The sequence below is a fragment of the Cyrtonyx montezumae genome, unplaced genomic scaffold (assembly GCF_038088225.1).
Source record: "Cyrtonyx montezumae isolate F1298 unplaced genomic scaffold, pur_monq_1.0 scaffold_24, whole genome shotgun sequence".
Lineage (NCBI taxonomy): Eukaryota > Metazoa > Chordata > Aves > Galliformes > Odontophoridae > Cyrtonyx > Cyrtonyx montezumae.
In genome coordinates, this window is record NW_027071981.1 from 1,790,129 (window position 1) to 1,804,557 (window position 14,429).

Here is a 14,429-nt window from a genome sequence, read left to right on the forward strand (position 1 = left end):
GCTTTAAGCACTTGTAGTAAACATTGCAAGACTGACTAATGTTTGCTAAAGGAGAGATCTGCTGAGCAAAAATAAAATAAATGCAATAGGATAAGTGTTTTGCTACAATTTTGTGTCTTTTGATAGAAAATTGTTCCAAATGGTAAACTTTGCTTGAAAATTGCCAGCTTGTGTCTGTGTGTATGTATGCTTAGTTTTCTTAGAACAACTAACCAAAAATGGATGGAAAATATTGCTGGTTTTGTTGTATAGGGAAAATGCTGGTTTTATGTGCCAATATTGTTATATTTTATTCCAAAGTATCTTGAGCATATAATGATAACATACATGATGTGCAGTCATTTTACCCTCTTGCCAACCACACTGGGGTTTGTTTTGTTTTTTAATTTTATTACTATTAAACCAAGACAATTTCAAAATTAATACAAAAGTAATTCATTTAAGGAATGTGTGGCTATTCTGTGGATACATGTAAGAAGCCCATAAACATTATGACTTCAGTCATGCTTGTGTGTTTGTTATTTAATTGCAGCATCATAATGCAGTTGTTTTATCAGTCAAGAAAAGAATATGACTGAGCTATCCCAAATGTACAAGAAACTGAAAGTACGTAACTACACTGAGTTTTGAAGTTGGTTCCTGAGCAACCTATCTTGCAGACAGCTTAACTGAGCAAAATGTCAGACTGAGTTATGCTAAAAACGTGCTAAAAAATGCTGGTTTGCATCCCACTGCTGCAGTACTGTTCATGCTATTTAAATAGTCTGATAGATCTATGAATAGAATCAGTTTCTGTAGGGTGATGTAGGGTGAATACCCTGAATGAACAGTCTAATGCAGATGGACAGCATATTTTTGGATGAGTTATCCAGTTGGTATAAAGATACCCAATAAATTAGGAAGAGGCTTACCTGAGACTCCACACGAGAGGGATCTCCAACAAGAGATGACTCAGTGCTCCCCTCAGGTGATCCATCAGTGGTTCAGGCTGTGATTCAGCAGTTCCCATACAGTTTCAGTTATTTGTTTGTAGAAACTGCAATATAAAGGACATACATATGTACAGTTGGTATATACAGAAAACTACAGCATGTCACATACGTGTGTTTAAACTTGCTTCCTGTTCTGTGGAGCTGTGCCTGTTTGCTTAACGTCTCAGTGTTGGAGAAAGGGGCAGAATATTAATTTTAGCCACAGTAATGTCTTGAAAACAAAAATAAGAGATACATATTTACTGCAGTAAGCAAACATAAACTTGAATTGCATGAGCATTGTATGGGAGCTGTTGAATCACAGCCTGAACCACTGATGGATCACCTGAGGGGAGCACTGAGTCAGCTGCAGGAGCACAGGTGAAGGCAATGCACCTGTGTGACCAGAAGGGGTGGAGTCTGGCTCCACCTCTCCCAGACCCCATTTAAGGGCTGACCACCACTGGGGAAGGATCTCTTCAAACACTACACCTAAGTTAGGAGTACCCTTACGTTTTGAAAATATGCAATAGTCTTCACGGGACCCAAAATTACTGAATAGGTTCCTGAGAGGCATGCACATGAACAGTTCCAAAAACACAGTTAAGTTTCAGTATGTGGAGTGACCTTTCTGGAGAGGCACTCGCATCTAAATTATCAACAATATCACTCCGGGCAACTCCAGAAGGTGCACGCATCAACTACACCTGGAAGGGCAACGCTCTCACTGTCAGGTGTCCTGCTGACTATGCCAATAAAAATGTTACTCCAATATAAAGGAGGGAGATGTGGTTCTTTGATTATGTGTATCCCTGGTGTGAGATTACGACACGATGGGTGAAATGTTAGCCCAACCAGTTTATTACAAATCCTAGTTGCTTTGGGATGTGGGGAAGGGAAGGTGAGCGATAGAGAAGAGATAAAAAGCAAGGAGTCTTGACAGAAAGCAAGAGAGACATAATCACCACCGTGGATCCAGTGAGGTTTGTAGTAGGTCCGTTGATCTCAGGGTCTGGTCTGGTCACCGTGGGGGATGGGAGAAAGCTGGGAAGCTTCGCAGCAAGCAGGGCAAGGGGTTCATCCAAAGAATTTTTCCCCTCAGAGAACTCCCCGTCAAAGGTTTTATTTTTCTTCAGGAGTTTTTCTCCATCAAAGATATTTGCTTTGGTAGTTCTTCTCCAAAGTTTAGTGAAGGCCTTTTATCCCCCATTTCTCAGGTGTTTTTTTTTCTTTTCTCTCTGTTAGTGTGACATACCTGGCCCAACAGAGAAGCCAGCAGGGAGTGGTACCTTCGTTGCCATGCACAGCATTATCATCTTTTGCGGTGATCAGCTTCTCCAAGCCATACCCTGAAAAAAACAGGCTTGTCCCTGCTTCTGCTTATCTTTACAACAATAAGCAGAGGCACTGTGGCATGGTGACACCCACCTAGATAACCTGCAGTTCTCAGTTAGAATCTTATCACCAGAAAGGCCTCACGAAGCAAGCTTTGAGACAAAAAAAAGAAAAAAAAAGTACTTTTCACAGCAGGTAGCAATCATGCCTGGAAAAAAATGACTGCTGATGTGCTCTAGTAATGACATAACTGAAAGGATAGTCATGGCTGGATGTGGCTCTTCTTCAAAAGAGAAAGTAACAGAGATTAAACTTCTTTTCATTTCACTTTTAAACCCTTCTGACTGATCTGCTCCCACCTTTCCATTTCAATTACTTAAGGCTAAGAATGCATGGTGATAATTTTGTATTCTGTTATGTGCAGTTTTATAGTTCTGTGTTTTCGCTGAAGCTGTACGTATTACCTTTGTATCCACAGTGACAAAACAAACAGATGCACCTTGCTTTGGCAGTTGTTTCCTTTCTGATTGTTGTAGTTTTGTGGTTTTTTTGCTGCTGATATTCCACATCAGAACATCGTGTTGAGTTGAAGAGTTAGTCCTCTGGCAGGGAGCAGAAGAGGGGGGGAACTCCTGGCCGGACTCCCCCAAACCCAGAGCACATGGCTCTGCTTGGGCAGCCGTGTTGCCAAAGATGGAGCAGTTTGTTTGTTTGTTTCCCTCTCTCCCTCCTTTTTTCCTTGTGTCTCTGTCACGGACTTAGACCTAAAGATAACTCCGTGACGCTGAGTAAATTGGTTCTTGCTTTCCATTGAAGGAACAACCTCTAGGTTTCATTTACCTCTAGATATTGGAAACAAACTTCATGATCAGACAAATCGTTTATAGTCCTTGAAAATTTTCTGCAAACTTTGTGTCCTTTCTTTTATTTATTTATTTATTTATTTAGGAGTCACCTTCGCTGAAGTAGAATGTTTTAACAGCCTGCTAAACTCATTCAGAACGTACAGCATCTGTAAAACACTAGACACATTTCAGAGGTGTCTGTTCTCATCACATCAAATAGTATCTATTGTTCTTGCAACAGTGGTATTTCTTCCTTGTAGAACAGAGCTGTGAGAAGATTGTGTTACAGAACCAAAAGGGGTAACGTGGTTCCTCTGCTTTCTGGCACTCCATTTAGTTTTCCTTTCCTGAAAATACGTAGACTTCTCTCCCACTGGTCAGAACATGTTCTGTGTTCTAAATCACAGATTTATTTATTTTCATCTGTGTGTTAAATAATACATTTAAAGTAGCTTCTGTTCTTTTTTGTGCTGTAGCACAAATAACTGTATTTCCTTATTGCTTTATTGCCCAAAATGGACTTTGATCACACAAGAGGATAATTATTAGCATGTTATATAGTCTGTGAGCTTTTCTCAAAAGCTTATTGTGTTTCTCTTCCTCTGAAGCATTCATCCAGATACCTGCAAACTTTTTATATGACAAATGAAATAGATCTTGGCAAATACTGTATTTGAGTACATCTTTTTTACCTCTGGTAGTATGCTTTTTTCTGCAATGCTTATGGCACATTCAAGACCTGTGGGTTTTGCTTTGATGAGTTGGCTTATGTTCACCTGTCTTGATGCACAAAGTAAGTAATGTTATTTTTATAAATGCATATGGTTCTAGTCTTGCTTTTAATAAAATAGAAAAGTTTATGAAATTCATATCAATTATAATTCGAGAAGTCTAAAATTGATTATTTTTTGACTGATAAAATAATATCTCAACAAGTAATCTTGTAATCCACCAATGGAGATGATCTGTAAACATAAATGGGCTCTGTGATCATGTGTTGGAAACCACTGCTCTTGAATTTTTACAAGTTCTTACTGAACTCTTAGTTTGTATCTGCAGTAGACACTGAGTAACATTTCTAGACTGAAGCTAAATATGACAACATTTCTATCTGAAGTTGAGATCACACATATTTCTTTTTGCTATTCCAGTAACTTAGATTGAAGTAGTTATCATTTTAATGTCTGATCTTCTTCGTACTGGTAATGACTTCTTTAGAAATTCTCTTCCAGAAACTGAGAGCTTTGTCATGCACTAGATAAATCTGGGCACAGAAGGAGCATTTGGGTACCTAAATATAACTTTAGTCCTTCGGAGCTTTTCTAGAAATTTCAGAACAGTGACAATGCTGAAACATCCTCCCCTCTGTAGAGGAAATTCAGGCTGCATGTTTGGAAAAGTTTCCTCACAAAGAAAGTGGTTCAGCGGAGGAACAAGCACTCCAGGGTGGTGGCCATGGCACCAAGCTTTACAGAGTTTAAGAAGCATTTGGTCAACGTTCTCAGACATGGGGTTTAGATTTGGGGTTATCCTGTGTTGGTTAAGAACTGGACTTGATGATTCTTATGGGTCCTTTTCAGTTCAGGATATTCTATGATTCTTTGTTTCTGCTGGCTCCAGAGAATTGCCAGGAACATCTGAGCAAATTTTTTTCTTCTTGGAGAAGAAATAATAGAAGAGTTTTTATTTAATATTGAATTTCCTTTATTGAACTACATTGTAGTGTTTAAGCCAGGTCCAAGGTTCCAGCTTTCTTATCTTTTTCAATAACACAGAGCCTTCTTTTTCCAAAATAGACTTTTGAATACTTGGAGGTGGAGGCTCTGAATTGCCCCATAACCAGCAGCAGTTCACTGTAATATTTTGGGGGAGTTAAAGTTACCTGTGTAGAAATTTGTCCACCTCACCCTTTATAAATGAGAAACTGTAGAATGGGGCAAATACAAAGACATCAGCCTAACAGATAAAATGATCTCACTATTTCTTTTGCCAGTTCGAATATACAGTGAGGATGACAAGGAGAAGAGTGGGACATGCTTAGGATTGATACACACACATGTGAGATCAAAAGTGTCCATAAGAATATGGACTGTGTTCTAGCAGCTTTGCTGAGTAATTTTAGTCATAGAAGGAAGAGAAAAATCTGTGTGATTTCTCTGTGTATATTTTTTGATACAGGAAATAAAGTCCATCCGTTTTTATTATACAGAGGAAATGTAGAGAGATGTCACTGAATTTTAGCATAGAGCTACTTCTCTGTATGAAATCACACTTAAAGTGCCAACTTAAGGTGAATATATTTCAGACATATCAACGTGCCTGAACTGCTTACAATTCAGAAAAGTATAGAATATATAGAAAAATGTAGAAAACTTCTGCAAGATCACGGCTCAAAGGGAGCTTTGGTTATGATCTTCACAAATGTTCAGCAGAAAATAAAAGTATGCACAGCTGTTAAGCAATAAAGCCAAAGTTTCACTCTGATCAGGGTACTGAAGAAGGGCAATTCTGCAACTAGTCATTTTTTCAAAATATTATTGATAGCTGCTTATCTTTAAGTTCTTCACTGAAAAAAAAAAGGGTTTCACCCCCTAAGGACAGGACAGGTAAGGTAAGCCTGCAATCTTATTGATTGGGTAATGTATTGTTTTAAATCCTGAAAATTATTCTGAGGTACCTCCATAATAAATCTGATTAATTTGAATCAATGTACACAAATTGTATATAGTATAAGATCTCCTAATTTGTGCATTTTCTGGAAATAGTACCTCTATTTTTTGTACATGACTATTTATTTCCATTTTAGAAATCACAAGTATAGATTGTGACTCAACACCTAGCACGCTCCTGCTGTCAACCTTTTTGGATGAATATACAGGTAAATCATTATTTGATTGTAGAATTATCTGACTTACACTTTAGTGCAAATAGTGCTTCAATTCTTTGCATAATCTGTAGTTTATAATGGATCTGTATAATTAGGGGTTTTTTTACAGTAGTTTTCATGACTGGATGCAGCATATGTCTGTCTTGTGAGTTTGTGCTTTCCAGTGTGTGAAATCTGAGGCAAAATTTGGTCTCTAATTTGCTTCGTAGGGTAAATAAATATAAGGAAAATAAATAAAGAAAAAAAATCCAAAGATCTCACTATGTGACTAGACTCAGCAATCAATGGGGTTGAGTGCACCCTCAGTAAGTTTGCTAATGCCACCAAGCTGTGGGGTGTGGTTGACACAGCAAAGGGACAGGATGCCATCCAGAGGGACCTAGACAGGCTGAGCAATGGATCCAGCTGAATCCCACGAGGTTCAACAAAGCCAAATGCAAGGTCATACACACAGGATGAGGCAACCCCCATTACCAGTACAAACTGGGGGTTGAAAGGATTGGGTGTAGCCCTGCTGAAAAAGGTGTGGTGCATACGAAGCTGGACATGAGCCAGCAGTGTGCCCTCACAGCCCAGAGAAAACATACGGATGGTTACAGTTCACCTTGACCAATCCAGACGAAAGATCTGATCTCATCCTTCCCTTCTAGACCAGCTAGGACTGCTGCCATCACAGTCCTGCTGTGAGTCTGGAGCCTACTCTGCTTTAGACTGGAGCCTTTCTGAAAGACAATTTCTTGCGTTGTTATGGGCAGTAGAAAGAAGAAATGGGGTGTGGTACAAACAGGCTTACACTACAGGGAATTATAGGATCATAGCTGGCCACTCCGTATACTTGCATTTTCTATTCCAGTTTTCTTTGTTAGTATAGCTCACTATTATTCCAACGATTAATGATTTGTGCTGCCTGACAGAGCTAGAGTTAATTTACCACTTGTGTATATACTTACAATGTTTGGCAAGGTGTTACTGTGCCTTGAAGAGGAAATCACACCTGAGAGGACAGTGGCAGCAAGAGGGCACGGTGCAGAAGTAGGCAGTACATTGGTGGTTGGTTGGTTGTGTGTTGGAGTATTTACCTTGCAAATGTAGAACAGAATAACTCTATTCTTCCTTTCGCCGCTAACTAGAGAGATTACTGCTGTCAGTTCAAGGGCAGTGCTGTTGTCATTGTGTTAGAAGCAGAAAGGATAGGCCTGACAGGAGTGGAGTAATTTTGCAGTGCATGAGCTAAGCTGTGGGTAGAGCATTCCCTTGATAACAGAAGGGAATATATAGGGTCTCATGGGAGCACACACTGGGCGCATGCAGTCTACAGGCAGGCTTAATTGCTTGTGGCTTTCAGCAAGATATAAAAAACACCATAAAGAGTGACACTTTTTTTTTTTCCAGCCACTGCAGAAACGTTTCTGTGAGGGTATAGCAGCTGTGTTTCACTAGCATTGGGACAGAAAAATAAATGCCTTTCACCTTGAATCCTCTTCGTTTAATTTGTAAGCAGCTAGCAAGACATCTGGCAATTTGTGCATGTCACAGTATATGTACCAATTCATCTGTAACAAATGAGCAAAAGATAAAAAAAGATAAAAAAGAAAAAAAAAAGGGGTTTCTAAGCACTTCCTTGGTTTTCTGTTAGAGTCTGACAGCCTCTTCTCTGGACAGAACACTGTTTGCAAGGCAGCTGCCTGATGTTGCTTGTCCAAATATATCTATCTCTGGAAGGCAGGCTAGATGGTATATCAGAAACCTAAGTTACATTTGGTTTTCAACGTCCATTTCCTCCAACAGTTTTGACAACCTTGCACACAATAATAATACACATCTTATCACTTTACTCCTGAGATACAGCACAATTATTCTATACTCACTGTCATCTGACTGAACCTTATTGCTGCGTGCAGTCGTAATCCATTACCATTGGACTTGTACCTGAGAGTATTCCAGACACTCCCTGAAGCTGGAGCTTAGGGACCAAGGCAGTGAGCCTGCATGCTGAGATCAGAGGTGGGGCTGTAACAGGAAGGTGTGCTGACCTAAGCTGGTAATGCCAAAGTAAGAAAACAATGGAGTAAGAAGAAAACTAATATGCTTCCTGAAGATTACCGAAAATATTTGAGATCTCAGGGAAGATTTGGGAGAGCAGAAGGGCATTTTTTAGCAACTCCAATGATGTCTTCCGTGAGAAGATGCATATTATTTCATGGATACAAATATCTTGATAAATGTTAACTAAATAAATGTTAAAATTAACTTTGTTTAATATTTATGCCAGTAACTCAACACTGGATTGTTTACAACCACATTTCAAACATGCTTCCAAGCATGGATTTTATGTTTAACAGAGCAAGCAACGTACTTGCTACTGAAAATAGCAAATTTAATCTGTTGTGATAATAACAAAATAATAAATTCTAATGCGTTCAGGACCAAAAAAAAGAAGTTTGAGTGTTGAAAAATTGCACTCAAAGTGATTCAAAAGTTGCAGTATTTAATGTTACGGTATCTTGTATGAATAGAAACTGACTAAAGAAAAGTACATGTTCCTAACTATTCAGAATCAAAATCCATGTTTAGGCAGCCACAAGCCTGAAACCAGACTCCATCTGCTTGCTGGATTTAGAGATGACATGGTCTTATGATTGGTGAATCTTATCCCATGCAGCCCTGACTAACATCTCACCGACTTTGATTACACTCCCTGTGTAGGAAGACTGGTCTGTCTGTGTGAAACAAAAGGCAGAAAAAGGCCTAAACTTGATAAAATAAAGAATTAAAAATTGCATCATTAACTTGTTTCCAGGAAAGGATGGAAACTTAGGTGAAAAGTATGCCAGGACTTTCAATGCCGAACATCGTGTCAGAGTGTGAAGATATTGAAAAAGTAAATTTGCATGGTTTTAAAGCACATCAATTCACCTGTGCACAGTATTGAAGAGGTCTGAGGCTGATCTAAGTGAAAATGCAAGACTAATATCAAGTGTAACTAAACCATAACGATATGACCTAATTATCAACACATTTGAGATGAACCTATGACTGTCTTTTTTGTCAAGCAATCTAATTTACTATGCTTTCTTTTACAGGTGATATAGAATGGATTGTAAATATCCCACCCAATGTAAATTTGAAATTAAAAGAGTATTTGTTCCCTGAACACTTAGACTATGTGAAGCTAGAGTATATTTCTGGTACTAATAATGCAACAGTGAAGACAAATAAGCCACTGGATGTTGATTCTATTGAGGTATTATTTTCACTGCATATAAAATCTGGATATAAATGTTTTCTTGACTGGTGAAAAAAAAGCACACTGGTATGCACTAAATATTTATTCTTTCACGATACATTTTAGTATTCCAAAAAATCAACACATTGGAAATATTAGTGTAGACTTCAGTATCCACAGCTCTGTAATATTTATGCTAATTATCTCTCATTTGCTGTAACTGAAAATTTAGCTGGGACCTGACAGTCAAGATGGTTCTTTCTTAATTGTGTATTATTACTCAGTAATAAAAGTTGTAAATACTCGATTAAGGTAGGTATTGCTATTCCTAATTTATCTCCTAATAACATGAATTACTTCATCAAAGTGAAATTGATTATAATTGGTTATAATTTTCTAGAAGGCAATCTTTAATCCTGTGAGTATTCATTTTATGCTTAACTGCCAGCACTAACGTCCACTAGCCTCTGTTGGCTGAGAGGAATCAGGAGCCTTACTTCTAGACCATGCTTGCTTTGTATGACTACCATGGATCTCTAAAGCAATACTGTTTTTCTCACTGAAGATGCCTCTGGATATAAAAACTGGATATAGCAACTGGAGGCCATTTTTTGTACAAGCACTCTATCAGAGTGTCATTGTACTTGACAGACTTGAACCACACAGATTTTAAAAACAATTCTTACAATTGACTTTTTTAATTGATGAAAATGCACTTCAGTGTTAACACTTAATTTCCTCTTTTGGATATATTTTTAAACTAGTTAAAACATTTTCATGAAAATGGTATACTTTTTCTGCTTGCTACACATATTGTCTGATTCCCTGTCAATTGTCTGTTGCAAAGAATAGGCAATATGTGGTTGGTAAGATCTGACAGGTAGCAGCAGCAGAGGAGAGGCAGCCTGTTAAACATTACAGTTAATAATCTGCAATAAACTTGCTATATATAGTGAACAATGTTTTAATGCTATGACGTGTTGAAATGACTGAGCTGTACTATGCTCCTGTAACCATGAATATTTAACTGCCAATTCAGCATGGCACTCCTGAAGTTTCAAGTACTAGAAGTTTTGTTTAATTTTGCTATGAATACATTACGATAATGATTATTTGACAAAGATATGAAGATTCTACTGATAATATTATTTATTTGCTGTTAATTTTTAGAGCGACCATCTTTTTTACTCTATTGTTTGCCAAAGGGCTGGAATGGTAAGTAGATGTGTCATCAACTGTATTTTTTTGTCTAAGATTAATGCAAACTGTTATTTTCTGAAATACTATTTCAACTAAAGATGTGATGCAGGGAGCTAAGAACATCTGATGAAGGATATATTTGTTCAAAGATCCCAACTGAAATGAGTGGTTTTGTTCTCAGTACACGTAAGGTCATTTAAAAATATATGTTTTTAACATAATTTCACAAACTGCATTGTTACAACTGGTAGTCTGACATTAAAAACCTTTTAGTAGTGAAGGGATATCTCTTTGAAGATCTCTTTTTATATGGTTAAATTAATTGTTAACATTGTACTGCTACCTTGCTCATGACATTTCTAATGTCTTTTGTTCACATTATGAAGTCTGAAATAGAGAATGCACGGGATTTACAGTTAGAAGATGTAAATGATAACTCTCCAGAATTTCTACAAGCTCTCTATAGCACTTCAGTATCCGAGGTGGGTTATGGCCAACGTTAATAATTTTTCATATTGTATATGAAATTACTTTCTGGGCCCTAATCATACAGATAATTACATGCACTCTTATGTTACTTTTCTATGCCTTTGTGTAAGTGTGGAAAAAGAGACTGGGCTGCATGCATCCCAGCTGAAGGCACGAGGTAAAGAAGGAACCTTCTGCTACCCGAACAAAAATAGAAATTAGAATTAATTTGCTTGTTTTTAGGGACTAACTACATTTTCCTGCTCAGAAGGAAAGAAGCAAAGATCAGAAGCAAAACCAAAATGGGATTGTGGTTGAGCATTTGTTGTTCTTTATTTCTAGGTATCTGCAATAAATTCCACAGTTATAAAAGTGGAAGCTAAAGATAAAGATCTGTCACCTTTGTTCAGCTACATTAGTTACAGCCTTTGGGTGAGTATCCTTTGTTTGTCCAAGTGTGAACACCAGGCTGTATTTCATACATAGCATAGCCTGTGACTTGATCCAAATTTGCACGCTTGTACTGCAATGTTATTATTACAAAACAGTAAAATGGTGGCATCACAAAGACCATTTAACACTAGAAGAGTGTGATGACCATAAAGATTTTTATAAGACCAGTCTAGTATGCAGTGAGGCCTAAATCTATTCCTTTATGTTTGTGAATTGTTTTGCAGCATTATTAATGTACAGCTAAGGAACCCTTTGCTTTGAATAGTCCAATAATAAAGGTGGCAAGAGAAAATAAAATGTATTTCCTTATTGTGTAAAACATGTGATTGATTTATTCATCAGGGCCCAAACTCTGATTACTTTTATATAAGGGAAGGAGATGGAAACATCATGGTGAATAAAACTTTGGATTACAACAAGATCAACCATTTCAATTTAACAGTCCAAGCAAAGGTATGCTATAAAATTAAAAGAGTAGGAATCAAGGCAGTTCTGCAGTGATATCTCCTTTGTTATACCTTGTTTTCTATGTGCCTATAACCCAGGGATTCAAAGCTCTAGGTTATAGGGTCTGCAAAACAAAAGTTCTGTCTGCATCTTGACTCATACTGCAGGCAAAGTAATACATTCTTAGTATTTGAGTCATTGTGTTAGCCTCCTCTTAAAAATCAGCCCAGGTTTCTGTGTGCATTTAAGTATTTACACATCACATTTATTCTCTGATCACTCTGGCAGATCTAACGTCCTATTGTTGCTGCAGTTTACCACCTGCAGTCTTTTTGAGATTTAGTTATGTGTTTGCTTGCAATGCTTCTTAGGTGTAAAAAGAAGTAATTTCCCAACATATATTTCTAGTATCTAGCAAATAGCATGGCTACAGCAAATGCACCATCACTACATCCTGCACAAATGATATAAATGATACATGCCTGATACAAAATGAGTAACTAAGAACAGTTACCTTTTGAAGGTATTATTAATAGAATTGGATTTCTCAGTGGAAGAATTGGATAAGGTAAGAATTCTCAGATTAAGAATGTCGATATTACAAAACACAAATAATAATATTTAACTGCATTCAATTTGTATTTTGTGTTCTGCTTTTTCTGTGTTCTAATACTCTGCTGAAAAATGGCCCTTTCATCACAACGTTTCTTATTTTCTTCTTGGGATGTAGGAAAGATTTGGAAACAACGAAGATACTGTATCACTAATAATTGATGTGCAAGATTATGACACGCTGAACCCCTATTTCAGTCAACCAGTGTACAGTGGAACAATCAATGAAAATGAGGTAAAAGCTTTTCACTGGATGCTGGAAATGTAAATAAACTACTCCCCTCCACAGCATTTTTCTCTCAATGAATGTTCCTCTTTCAGCTGTTTACGACTGAGGGTTAATGGAAGGCTGCCTTTATTTGTGCCAGCTGGTGGATGTTATAGTTAGTGATTGTAGGCCTCCAAGTACCGCGTAGACAGGACAATTACATGAAGAATGAAACTCTATGCCACAGATTGTTTTCAGGAGGGAAAAGCAAACAAACAAGGCACACATACTCAAAAACAACAAACACCAAAATGAAAACAAGCAACAGGAGTTTTAGTAGGTTTATATCTTAAACTTGGAAATGTGGTAGACATCAGTCCTTGGGTTAGCTGCCTGCTATCAACTTTAAATGCTGTAATTCCTCCTTAGGTAAGCAAAATAAATTAATAAATAAATTAATAAGCTAAATTGTAAACTATGGTTTATATTATACATATGGTTTGGTTTTTTTTTTTCTGTGTAGAGGATGATGTAATTTCTGATTTGAATATATTTGTTTAATTCAGGCCTTTGCATGTACTGCCAAATTAAAGTGGATAGTCCTCTTCATTAACCCTATTTATTATCATCTTAATGTTAATGTGTTGAGTCACCAATATTTTTGGTGTTATGCCTTTGGTGTGTCCCTTTTGTTAGAAGTTCACCTTTAATTGTCTGAAAGGAATCCTTTAGGTCTTCTCAAACGGTTTTATCTTTAAAATAAATTGCTGTTTTAATTAGAGATACAGTCTAGACCTGTTTTTTTCTCAGAAAGGAATGCGAAGAACTGAGATGTTCAGTGTTGTTAATTCCATCAGTGGCATCAGTCTGGTGTTTCTTAAAGCAAATATGGCATATGCATCAATTATTTTGCTCATCATTTCACTCTGTAAAGCTAGTATAGCAAACATACATATATTTTTTTCCTGGATCCCAGTGATTAGATTGATTTGGAAAGGGCCTTCAAAGTTTTTTTCTTACCTTCCTGTCGTGGGCAGGGACAACTGTCAGTATAGATGAGGTTGCTCAATCTCCCTTCCAACCTGACTTTCTTTAATCAGAATGATGACTTAATGTGTTTTATTTTAGTTAATCAGCTGTGTATGTTTTCTAGATAGGTCCTTTGGCTATTCTTCCAGAGAAGATATTTGCTAAAGATGGAGACACGGGTATAAATGAAAAAGTATTTTACAGCATCAAGCTAGGTAAGAGCTTTTATTTTCTTCTAGAGATTCAGGCAGTAACTTATGATGTCTGCATTAGTGAAGAGAATGATGACGAAGTACAGTACAGAGGCAGAAGATGTCTTAAGTGCATACATCTTCACTGCACTGCTGCTCTGCAAGCTGAGTTAGCTTTATTTTAGTCATTATAGCAACTGTCTAAAACTATTTGAAAAATGTTTACAAGTCCATAAACTCTTCTTAATAAATGATTTCTGTTTTAAAGTGTAAGACAACTTAGAATATTTTATTCTGGATTTTCATTCAGGAGCAGCTAGAAATATAAGTTCCATAGGGAAATTTTCTTTCTGACTGAAATGCTAAAAGCTCCATGAGATTCTAAATTTGAGACCCTTGACATGTGACTGAATTACTAAAAATTGTTTTGAGAATGTAGTGCTCGGTGGGGGGAGAGAAAAAAAGGCCTTATATTTGAAATGTCTATTAATTTTGCTGTAAGTGAGCCATAAAAAGGACAGATTGGCCTTAATGTTATGCTTCATTTTCATTGACCT

At 37.1% G+C, this 14,429-nt stretch overlaps 1 protein-coding gene across 1 annotated transcript in view; it reads left to right on the forward strand.

Annotated features, from left to right (window-relative positions):
* The first annotated feature begins 9,253 nt into the window (after positions 1-9,253).
* The window catches only part of LOC136050456 (protocadherin Fat 4-like), a 34,362-nt gene continuing 29,186 nt past the window's right edge, over positions 9,254-14,429 (forward strand). The window contains exons 1-7 of the mRNA XM_065739359.1: positions 9,254-9,282; positions 10,435-10,479; positions 10,851-10,946; positions 11,275-11,364; positions 11,728-11,838; positions 12,563-12,679; positions 13,806-13,896. Of these exons, the coding sequence (XP_065595431.1) occupies positions 10,477-10,479; positions 10,851-10,946; positions 11,275-11,364; positions 11,728-11,838; positions 12,563-12,679; positions 13,806-13,896 (508 nt within the window). The 5' untranslated portion in view covers positions 9,254-9,282; positions 10,435-10,476. The remainder of the gene's footprint in view (positions 9,283-10,434; positions 10,480-10,850; positions 10,947-11,274; positions 11,365-11,727; positions 11,839-12,562; positions 12,680-13,805; positions 13,897-14,429) is intronic.